We start from the raw sequence: 11,046 nt of genomic DNA on the forward strand, positions 1-11,046 counted from the left end.
GCACACAAAGCACAGTTTTTTTTCCCAAATACCCCACGTGCCCTTTGGACCAATTTAAAAACCCGTAAGGTTATGGAATCCTAAATTGTGATAAATTCTAGACTTTAAGTCGACGGGGAGAATTTTGTTAAGTGCTTCAGAAAAAAGTAAAGAAGTGGAACCCACTCCTCTATTATAGGTTTATCATAGTCGTCATGATTGGATGTGCTTGCATTTTTGACATTAATAACGGAGTCACGTACTAGTTATTTTTAATATTTTCCAAAAAAAAAAATGTATGGAGGGTTGATTGAAATGTAGAAGGGTTTGATTAACCCATCTTGGCAACCCATAAATCTAAGGTACGTCTCGTGATGGGTTGGGCAACAAGTTCGTAGATATAAATGGGCTTGATAGGTTATTCCAAAATAAAAGCCTAAAGAAAATAGGGGTGTACACTCAACCCAGATAACCCAAAAACCAAACCCGAACTATAAGGGTTTGGTTGGGTTGAATATGATTTTGGGTTGTATTGAGTTTTTTTAAACTAGATCTAATTCAAGTTGGGTATGAGTTCAGTAGGCAAGGGACCGGGTCAACCGATTATATATAGAAAGAAAGAAAAAAAAAAGCAAGAGTGACCCAAGCCCAACGCTCCTCATTTAGCCATTGCTTGTAACGTCCCGTTATTAATTAAAAAAAATATATATTTTGCTGAAGTCTCCCAAGGACTCGAGAATTATTCAGCAACTTTCTAGTTTCCATTTCTTTTCCCTTTTCATTTTCCATCACCTTTCGACTTTTGTTTCGTGGAGTGAGTAGCAGAGAGTTTGAGAGCATCACCTCGGGTTTGAGAGTAGAGGGTTAAGCCACCATCACCTCGAGTCTGAGAGCACAAAGTAGAGGGTTCAACTACCTATTAGCTTCGATCTCATCTCGCCTCAGTCTCGCCCTCAGAGTCGATATTCAGTTCTCGGGTTCTTGTTTCAGTTCAACTTCAGCTATCAGATTCAAGTTTGTCGCTACCTAGTTGCTCAGCTTTAGCCTCACATACTTCAACATCGAAGCTCTCCTTCTAAACAACCCAAACCAAACCCAAAAATAGAGGGTTAAGTTGGGTTTGAATTACTTTTGAGCGAGTTGGATTACCGATCCAATGAACCTGACGTTTTGGATTGGTCAAAATAATTTCCTCAACCCGATCCGACAAGACCCAACCCATTTACACTAAAAGAAAATACAATAAGCACGTTATTGTGGATTAATAACTAAATTAAGTTTTGGGCTATCTCAAAATCAACCCAATAAGCTTGATGGATCAATGTAAAGGCTTTCTCAACCGACCGTATTACTAACTAAAATAAAATATATATTACATTAATTCAAATGGTAAATAATTGAAAATAAAACGACCAAAAATAATAAAAATAATAAATTGATTATTAATTTTTTAAGATCAATTATTGTCCAAATAATTTATTAAATACTTTAAATAAGTATTAATTATTGTTGAACTAGGCTACACGTTTCTTAAATCATAAGTAAATTAAAATTAATTAGAATTTAAAATATTTTAAGGGAATATTCCAAGTCTATGTTGAGGAGGCTAAACTATAACCTTTAAATTTTAAATTTTTTTCTTATAAATTATAATTAATATGATTATTTTAGTGATGATATTCTTACATTACCCAATTATCATTATCATTGTCTGCTTTGACCTGTTACGTATCGCCGTTAGCCTCATGGTGTCTACTAGGAAGAAGTTTTCACACCCTTGTAAGAAATGTTTCGTTCCCATCTCAAACTAATGTGATATCTCACAATCCACCTCCTTTGGGAACCCAACGTCCTCTGGTACACCACTAAGTATCTAACTTTTATATCATTTGTAACCACAAAAGCCTACCACTAGTGATATTGTCCGCTTTGACCTATTATGTATCATAGTCAATCTCATGGTTTTAAAACACATTCCTCTTTCCAACTAGAGTGGGATCCCACAAAAAATATCTCCTACCAATGGATTCCTTCCTTTATACTCTACTATCAATGACTCTAAGAAATTTTTTCCGGTGCATTGGCAAATAATGCTCTTTTTGAACCATCAAAACAACGATGCATAGCAGCCAACTTCATCGAACTCTGTCATCAATATCGAATGTCGTTTCTCCTCCATTGTTCCAGGCATGCTCACAACATCGTTTTTTACTGTCAATTTGATGTGTTCGTCTTAAGAATTAGAGATGTCTAACCCATGAAACCTTGATTCCCATGGAAATGGGTAGATAGTGGGAAGAGATTTTTATGCGTTAGCTAAATGAGTCTCTGTCCTCATTTTCGCCCGTCCTCGCTTTGTACCAAATATGCTTCGATTCCCGCCCCGTTAGCATCTCCGATCCGAGATAAGAAAATTTCAAGAAAAAAAACGCTAAACCATAATCAATTTAAATTTTATTTGTTTCGGTACACGAGCTTAATCGGGCGTGTAGACCCGAGTTAATAATGCTACAAAATCATTCAATTATTTTATTTTATTTTATTTTTTTTGGAAGTTTGGAAATTGAAAACAAACAAAGGTTGACTCAATTTCATGTGTGAACGAAGTCAATGAACAATGGAAGTCCGGCTGCGCAAAGACTTGGAAAGGAGGACTAAGGGTATTGAACATTATAGCGTAAGAAAATGGTAATGTTGAAGATAAACACAACTCGGGTCGATGCCTAAACCTACGATCGTCCCCACATTGAAACGTTTCACCCAATGCTCCTAAGGTTCGTGCAATTTCGATTCAACTCGGTTTCGATCCTCTTTCGCTCTAACCCTACAAGGAATCAACGAGAGAAGGAAGTTTGATAGGTTTCATTTAATCCCGAAGGTTCATTGGAATAAATATTATACATTCAATTCTGTCTCTAAATTGAATCCAAAAGACTAAATAGAGCATTATCTTCTTAATTTTACGAAAAATACTCAACAAAAAAATGTTGTCGATTTGAGTTTGATTAAGTCGAACTTCGTAGATCTCGACTCTAAATTTGAAACGCAACATAACTTAATTAGAACAATACCCACCTTATGTCTTATCTAGAAACTGTAACAACCCAAGTCTACAACCAACGGATATTGTCTTCTTTAAGTTTTCTCTTTTGTGTTTCCCTTAAGGTTTTTAAAACATGTCTTTTTGAGTTATGCGACAGAACTAGTACTCATCCAGACTAGAGAGGACAATATCTATCGATGAACTTGGGCTGTTGCAAATGGAATCAAAGCTAGATATCGAACAGTGTGTCAGCGAGGATGTTGGGCCTCCACTAGGGTGGATTATGCGATCCCACATCGGTTGAAGAGGAGAACGAAGCATTTCTTATAAGAGTGTGAAAACATCTCCTTAGATGACGTTTTTTAAAACCTTGAGGGGAAACCCATAAGTGAAAGCCTAAAAAAGACAATATCTACTAGTCATGGGATTAAGCTGTTATAGAAACCCTTTGCAAATCTCATTGTCGTGAACCCATTGCAATGTCGATATATTGCCACGTCGATACATTTCATCCCAACGATAATTTAAATAAATAATAATAATAAAGAAAGTCATAAATTTGATTATTATTTTATTGTGTTTTAGTATTGACCAACAATGGTGGTTAGATGCATTTAGCTCTGTCGTGTCTTCTTGTCCCTTTCAACTTCAAAGGTTCCACACCAAATTTCACCCATTAATTATACACTTCCCAACTACTAAAGACTTTGGTCAAGTCTTCCTAAAAATTAAATATATATATATATATATATATATTAAAATTAATAATAAATTCGGACGAGTTAACCTAATCTAGTCTTAAGTAAATCCATGAACTAACCGAATCTATAAAGTCTTCATTTATTCAAATTCAATCCAATCCAATCGAAACCGTATAAATTGAATTGAGTTGATCGAATTTTTCGAGTCATCAATTTTAAACATCTTATAAATATAAGCTTAATTTTTTAATCTAAATTAAATAAACTTGACTCGAGAAAACTTCTTAATAACCTAAAAAAAAATATTATAAAACATTAATAACGTATTGTCTAATTGCTTTAAGCAGCCATCTAATTTGACTTAGAAGATAAATAAAATAATCGAGCTAACTCATATATTAAATATACACTAAACTTCTTCATTTTTATTAAATTAAATTAAATTAAATTACATATTTTATTTCGTAGAACTGTAAATGACAAGACACTTATTATCAGAACCGTGAGACCCCACATCGATTAGAGAGAAGAACAAACGTTAGTGAGGACACTGAAGCTCTGAAGGGAGGTAGATTGTGAGATCCTAAATCGGTTGTAGAGAGGAACAAAACACTATTTATAAGGGTGTGAAAACTTCTCACTAGTATACTTGTATTAAAAAATTTGAGAGACCGGAAAGAAAAAGCTAAAAAAGGACAATATTTACTAACGGTAGACGTGAACTTTTACAAAAAAAAAAAAAGTAAGGACTAAACAGATAATTTAACCGATGAAAATTTACATAAACTTAACCGTTAATTCAAGTCAATGTGACAAAAGAACAAAAAAGAGCAATCCCCATCACTCTATATAAGCTCCCAAAGACTCTCCCTTTCTCTTTACCTCTCCACCATGGAAATCTCAGCACTCTTCTTCTTCATCTTCTTCCTCCTCTCTCCCATCTCCATTAAAGCTCAAACAACACCAACAACAACAACTCATTGCAGCCATGGCAGCCCACCAATCCATCTTCCTTTCACCTTCAACCTTTCATGTTCATCAAACACAACAAGAATCCACTTCAAATCCTACGATTCTCTATCAATCAAATCCATTTCCTACGACAAAAAGCGACTCGATCTTATAGACCTCAATGGTTGCGTTCACGGCGCGTTTCTCAAACTAAACCTCTCCCTAACCCCATTTCGATACTTTTACGTCGTTCGAGATTACAAATACCTCAATTGCACGTCGAAATTGTTGACCCCGTCACCTCCGATACCGTGCTTGAGCCGACCTCGAGATTACTACGTGTATGTTGTGAGGGAAATGGAAGAAACACCAAGGTTTTGCAAGGAAGTGAAGAAAGTGAAGATCCCATTTGAGTATAGCCCTTATCTTGATGATGGCTCTTTTGGACTCTCATTAACTTGGGGACCTAATGATGATGAAGGAAGAACAGAGTCCCAAAGAGGGTGTCTTTATAAAGCACCTAATTATGAAGGTAACATTCCATTCTTTCCTTCTTTTGGTCACTAACTAAAAAGAACAAAAAGGAAAAGAATTTTTTTTTTTTTTTCTCTTTTCTTTATATTTAATTCAATTAACTTTTGATTTTTTTTTTCATTAATTGCTTGTATTTGGGGTTCTTTTTCTTAATACCCTTTTAAAAAAAAATTAAACTTTGGTTATTTGCATTCTAGTCCTTTAAATTTTTGAAATTATTTTATTTGAGTTTTCATGTAGATTCATATTTTATATCTATTTTTTAAAAAAATTAAAAAAATAATTATTAAGTTCGGATAAATTACTAACCTTCTAATTATAAGATTATATATATATTAAATAATAATAGAAAAATAAAAGAGTTAAATTAAAATAGATATTTTAAAATTAAGAAAAATTTTAAAATAATACAAAAGTTTAAGCTTTTTATTTAAAAGAAATTATTTTTCCCTTAATTTATTCTGTCTTTTTTTTTTTTTTTTTTTTTTTTTCTGTTAATGAATATAAGAATAATTTCTAATTAATTTATAAATTATTGTGAGGTCCTAAATATTTACTAAAATAAATTGACCAAATAGTCCCCAGAGAATAATTTCAAATGACCCCTACAAATATTTTTTTTTAGAGAAATACCCCTTTTTGTAAAGTAAACTATTAAAACAGTCCCTTGATGATGTCACTTGCAATCATATCCCTGTGGAGCTTTGCTAATTGCTTTATTTATTTATTTATTTATTTATTAATTAAAATGTTATAAATAAATAAAAACTGTGTTTGAATATTCGAAGTCCTTATTTTTTAATGCAATATTATTAATTGGGTCAAAGGTTCATTGATTTTAACCTTTAAACTTCATTTTCTAGAAGAATTATATAAAAATAAATAAATAAATAAATATTTTTAGTCCATCATTTAAATGTTCATATTCCTATTGACTCACCAAATTAAAATAATAATAATAATTTATATCTCCAAAGAATGTTTTGCTTCAATTTTAAATAAACTTAGCTTTATCCTAAGTTTATATAACCTACTTTTAAAATAATTATAATATTATGAAAAAGGAAATTAAGTTTATTTTAATTTGTATTTTTTTTTTTATTTTTGTGCAGTACTTGGCGTTAGCTTACTTGTAGCTATGGTGGTAATATCATTAATGGTGATCATAAAGATTTGTCACTCAAAAAAACAAAAATTTTTGAAGGAAGAAGCTCAGAAAAAGGTGTTCGAGCATTCGTATGAAGCAATAAAGCCTAGATCAGATGAGGTTTCTGTTTGAATTTTTGATCGAAAATATACATTTTGATAAGTTGAACTATGTTTAAATTGGATAAATACTAATTTTGTTTAATTTTATTCGAACGATGTGACATAAATTTTTTTAGATTTTCCCATTAATATCCTTAAAATTAGATGGTTAATGAGTGATAAACAATTTTTTTCTATATGTTGACCATAATAAACTTTTTAACTTTTTTTTTTTTAATAAATGGTAACCGTATTAATACTACTTTCAAAAGTTCATGTAATAACCCGTACATGTTGAAATAAATAAAGATGGGAAGTGATGACGTGTATATACATATGAAGTAGGAGGGTATGGAGACCCTAGTCGTACATGGTAGCTAGCGGCCTCCACAGTGAAAAGGATGAACAAAGGGGTATGAGAACTTATAGAGGAAACCCCGATCCATTTAAGATTTCGACAGATTTGGACGTCTAAAGTAGTTTAAAAGCAAGGAGAGGCGAGCTAGAGAAGAAGAGAACCTAAGGGAGAAGACCAAGACACTGTTGCCATGGGAAATTCGATACTTGGGAATGATTGAAGGCCATGTCACTTAAGGAGGAGAATTTTCACGGTAATCATCGATTTCTTCTCGAAAACGCTAACGAAAGCTTCACAATCTTTACATGGTCAGATTGTCCCAAGAGTTCGTGGTGGTTCGTGGAGGAAAAGAAACTAAGAGGGGGAAGGAAGAATCGAAGAAGGAAACAGATCAAGCAAGTTTCAATTCACGTAACATAAAACTTACTAGTCTTAAAGTACCATGGAGAACAACAATAGTCCACAAATCACCTAATTGGCATCAACAAGTAAACTCACCTTGTGCTTAGAACCCCATAAATCTGAGTCGGGAAATTCGAATCTTTACCCTCGTATTAAAAACTAAAAAGTAAAAACTTAGTTAAGCATAATTAATTAAGAGCCTTGTAATGAACATCTTTAATGTCAAGCAGATCATTGCTTTGTTTGAGAATTTGGAACTGGGCCATATTAGCCAATGGCCACCCAATAAATGCCCACAACGCACCACCACGCCTTTTTAACCATCAACCATAACTCACTAAATGCGATCAAATTTCCAATTCCCAAGTCTTGTTTTCAGACGATATTGTGTGAAAACCGCTCTCAAAAATCTTGGGGAGAAGACAAGGATGAATCTCACACGCCATTGCTGGATTCTCAAGCTCTCACCCATTTCTATAAATTTCTCCATGTTATCTCAAGTTCTTCCCCAACAATCCCCATGGATTCTCCCTCTTTAATGCCCTTTTTCTCCTTCATTCTGGTTTTCGCTGCGATTCCGGTTTCTCTTTCACTGCCCTTCGTTGTTCTCCATGGTAACATCTAATCTGGCTCTGTTCTTATTTGCCTCTGTTTTTCGATTTACTCTCTGATGGGGTACTCTCTGATGGGGTTTTTGAATTGTTCTTGTTTTCTGGGTTGATCGTGGTGAATCAATGGGATTTTGAGCTCGTTTCTTTGTTGGGTTTACTTTGATTTGTGGCATTTGTATTTGTTTTTGAACTTTCGTGTGCTTGAAGTAACTTTGAAACTCTGTGGGGTATGGTTGGTTTAGTTAAGATGGATTGTCTTCTCTATGAGGGGAGCTTCTATGGATATGAGTTTGTTCCCAGAACTCAACAAATGATATCAATGTTTGCATAAGAAACATGCTCATTGTAATGAGGAAAAAGGGTAAGTGTTACCAAACCAATGAAGATAGATAGTGGTCTGGTGTCTGCCAAACGCCCTTTGTCGCTACGTCTAGCATTGTCACTTCACCTCCGATCACACTAAAATGCACATTGTGAGAGATAAGGTAACAAGAAGGCACATTGTGAGAGATTGTCATCTTGAATGCTCTAGGCATGGCCATTGTCAAGTGCTAGGTGCTCAACCTAGCTCGACCACCCTCAGATCATCGCCAATTGTTTAAAATTCATTGAAGATGCAAATATAGTCGGTGAGATCTCACATCGGTTGGGGAGGAGAATGAAGCATTTTTTATAAGGGTGGGGAAACTACTCTCTGGCAGATGCATTTTAAAACTTTGAGAGGAAGCCCAAAAGGAAAAGCCCGAAGAAGACAATATTTGTCCATATTAATTGTTAGTGTAAGAATATTCAAGGATAACATAGTTTTATTTTCAGATTTACAATTCAAATGCCTAAGTTAACTTAAATTTAAAGTGGATAATATCATACCAGTGTTTTAAAAAGCATACTAAGACGCAAATCCTACCCCTTGCTTCAAAAAAGCGAGGCTCCAATCACTGCAAAAGGCTTGTGGGGCTAATAAAAACACTATAATTAGCTCCACTGTGCCTGCATACCAGAGATTAATAGCATGTAGTTCTTATATTTCATACCATACTTGAAGGGCTCTATGGCTTTTGTTTGTGATGGAGTTCTGTTTTGTGGTCGTGGCAGGCATAGGAAATCAGTGCTCAAGTCAAGGGCTTAAAAACTTCACTGAACTACTGAGTAACTATTCTGGTGTTGAAGGATATTGCCTGTATGTTTAAACAGTATCCATCTTTCCATTTTTCCTGCTGGCTTTCTTTTATCTTTTAATGCAACTCTTCAGATTTTTTTAAATATGCAATCCAGAGCTCGTTTTTCTATTGATTTTGCTGCAAATTTCAGTAATTAAAGTTTCTTTTTTGAGGAAGAATAATGGGTTTTTTTCTCAATTGCTAATTTTACCAGTGAAGTCGGGAATGGAGTGTTGGATTCTTGGTTTATGCCCCTTGAGAAACAGGCAAGACCTTTTTCATTTTTTTTTTTTCTCTTTTCCATATTGAATATTGCAAAGTAATAAGAATTAGAGGTACTCATTCTAACCAAGTTTTCTCATGCTTTCAGGCTGGAATTGTTTGTGAGAAGGTGCAAAAATCCTCATGGCTACGTTAGTCACCTAATCTCCGAAGTATCTTACTGTTTGAATTTCCAATGCAGGTGAAGAAAATGGAGGAACTGAAAAAAGGTTACAATATAGTTGGTCTGTCCCAGGTAATCAATCATTAAACTTGGATCCAAACTAGAAGTTTTTGCAAGAGACTATTATGAACTTGTGTTTGGCTGAACAGGGTAACTTGATAGGCCGAGGAGTTGTTGAGTTTTGTGATGGAGGACCACCAGTGAGAACCTATTAAGATCTTTTCTAACTCTGTTATTGCCTCAAATATCTCCTCACTGTTCATGTCTATGTCTAAAGGTCAAGAACTTCATATCTTTAGCAGGCCCTCATGCTGGCATTGCTTCTGTTCCTCTCTGTGGTGTAAGTTTTCTTCTTCAGTTTCTGGATTTTTGTTTTGAGAAATTTGGATACAATCACATCTAAGCTATGTTAATAATAGCCATTTTCAATGATTTTTGGTTTCTGCAGTCTGCTATTTTCTGTCGCTTTGCAGACGAACTAATCAAGTCGGAGATCTACAGTGATTATGTTCAAGTACAACTCACCTATAGCTTCTTTTTTTACCTCTTTTTTGCTTCAATCCATCAGCTCTAAACATGTTTTTCCCTCTCTGTTGGTTGTCACAGGATCATCTAGCCCCCAGTGGTTTTCTCAAATTACCAAACGTGAGCACTAGTTTCTAAAGCTTCATATTTGATGCTGAAATTTTGCTTTTTGCCACTACACTTTGATGTTCTTGTTTCCATTTGGATATTGTTTCTCACTACAACAATGACACATTAGATTTTCCGTCCAGGCTATCCCAAAATATTTGGAGAAGTGCAAGTTTCTTCCTAAGCTCAACAATGAACTCCCACAAGCGAGAAACTCAACCTATAAGCAACGATTCAGTAGCCTACAAAACTTGGTGCTAATTATGGTAGGTTTGAAAGGCTTTACATTCATGACAATTGACATCTTGCAGTTCTTTGAGAAATCAGCAAATCGATATCGCCTACTCTTATTTAATCAGTATTTGTTTGTCCAGTTTGAGCACGACACGGTTTTGGTCCCCAGAGAAACCTCTTGGTTTGGTTACTACAAAGATGGGGCTTTTAATTCAACTATACCTCCACAACAGGTATCAAGCTAACTCACATGGCAACCGTTTGACTATATACTACATCTGGTTTTTGTAAACCTATAGAATATGGGAAAAAAACTATTATCGACCCACGATAAACTGAACTAATGGCATCGAAAACATCTAACATCTATAGTGCTTATGACAATCTATGAATGTATATGCAATGTAATCACTTCTGCTGATTTCTGCAGACAAAACTTTACATTGAAGACTGGATTGGATTGAAAACCTTGGATAAAGCAGGGAGAGTGAAGTACATAAGCGTTGCTGGAGATCATGTTAAAATTTCCAACAGTGACATGAGAAAGTATGTGGTACCCTACTTGCAAGGATAAGAATCAGTCAGATGGATGTGGGAAAGTCAATGACCACCAGTATTGATTAAATTAAGAGTAAAGAAAAGAATAAGATAATTCACAAAACCAAGCTCTCTGAATCCTAATTTACCATGTAAGCCTATTTTTACAAATATATATGGAAAAAATGGAAGTATATATCCTATGTATTC

General features: G+C 34.4%; 2 protein-coding genes across 3 annotated transcripts; both read left to right on the plus strand.

The window, feature by feature from the left end:
• The first annotated feature begins 4,450 nt into the window (after positions 1-4,450).
• Positions 4,451-6,566, plus strand: LOC111498479. 2 transcript variants are annotated; one of them, XM_023149747.1, is made up of 2 exons: positions 4,451-5,206; positions 6,327-6,566. In XM_023149747.1, exons 1-2 carry the CDS (start codon positions 4,615-4,617, stop codon positions 6,485-6,487), a joined length of 753 nt encoding a protein of 250 aa, XP_023005515.1. In that variant the 5' UTR covers positions 4,451-4,614; the 3' UTR covers positions 6,488-6,566. The 2 variants fall into 2 exon arrangements, with proteins under 2 accessions (XP_023005515.1, XP_023005514.1); XM_023149746.1 differs by having other exon boundaries at positions 4,454-5,206; positions 6,321-6,566.
• An 823-nt stretch (positions 6,567-7,389) lies between these two features.
• On the plus strand, positions 7,390-11,032 carry LOC111498430 (palmitoyl-protein thioesterase 1-like). The gene is made up of 12 exons (XM_023149679.1): positions 7,390-7,830; positions 8,923-9,007; positions 9,202-9,253; positions 9,358-9,378; positions 9,451-9,504; positions 9,582-9,632; positions 9,710-9,772; positions 9,881-9,946; positions 10,039-10,077; positions 10,209-10,331; positions 10,440-10,532; positions 10,730-11,032. The coding sequence occupies exons 1-12, from the start codon at positions 7,506-7,508 to the stop codon at positions 10,871-10,873; spliced, it is 1,116 nt and encodes a 371-aa protein (XP_023005447.1). The 5' UTR covers positions 7,390-7,505; the 3' UTR covers positions 10,874-11,032.
• The last annotated feature ends 14 nt before the right edge of the window (positions 11,033-11,046 follow it).

The sequence above is a fragment of the Cucurbita maxima genome, unplaced genomic scaffold (assembly GCF_002738345.1).
Source record: "Cucurbita maxima cultivar Rimu unplaced genomic scaffold, Cmax_1.0 Cma_Scf00025, whole genome shotgun sequence".
NCBI lineage: Eukaryota > Viridiplantae > Streptophyta > Magnoliopsida > Cucurbitales > Cucurbitaceae > Cucurbita > Cucurbita maxima.

Bases quoted from the DNA above. Each gene is read 5' to 3' on its own strand.
- LOC111498479 (XM_023149746.1), top strand. From the start codon at position 4,615: ATGGAAATCTCAGCACTCTTCTTCTTCATCTTCTTCCTCCTCTCTCCC. The intron at 5,207-6,320 runs GTAACATTCCAT...ATTTTTGTGCAG, and splicing joins TAAAGCACCTAATTATGAAG to TACTTGGCGTTAGCTTACTT.
- LOC111498430 (XM_023149679.1), top strand. From the start codon at position 7,506: ATGCCCACAACGCACCACCACGCCTTTTTAACCATCAACCATAACTCA. The intron at 9,254-9,357 runs GCAAGACCTTTT...TCATGCTTTCAG, and splicing joins TTATGCCCCTTGAGAAACAG to GCTGGAATTGTTTGTGAGAA. The intron at 9,505-9,581 runs GTAATCAATCAT...TTGGCTGAACAG, and splicing joins ATATAGTTGGTCTGTCCCAG to GGTAACTTGATAGGCCGAGG.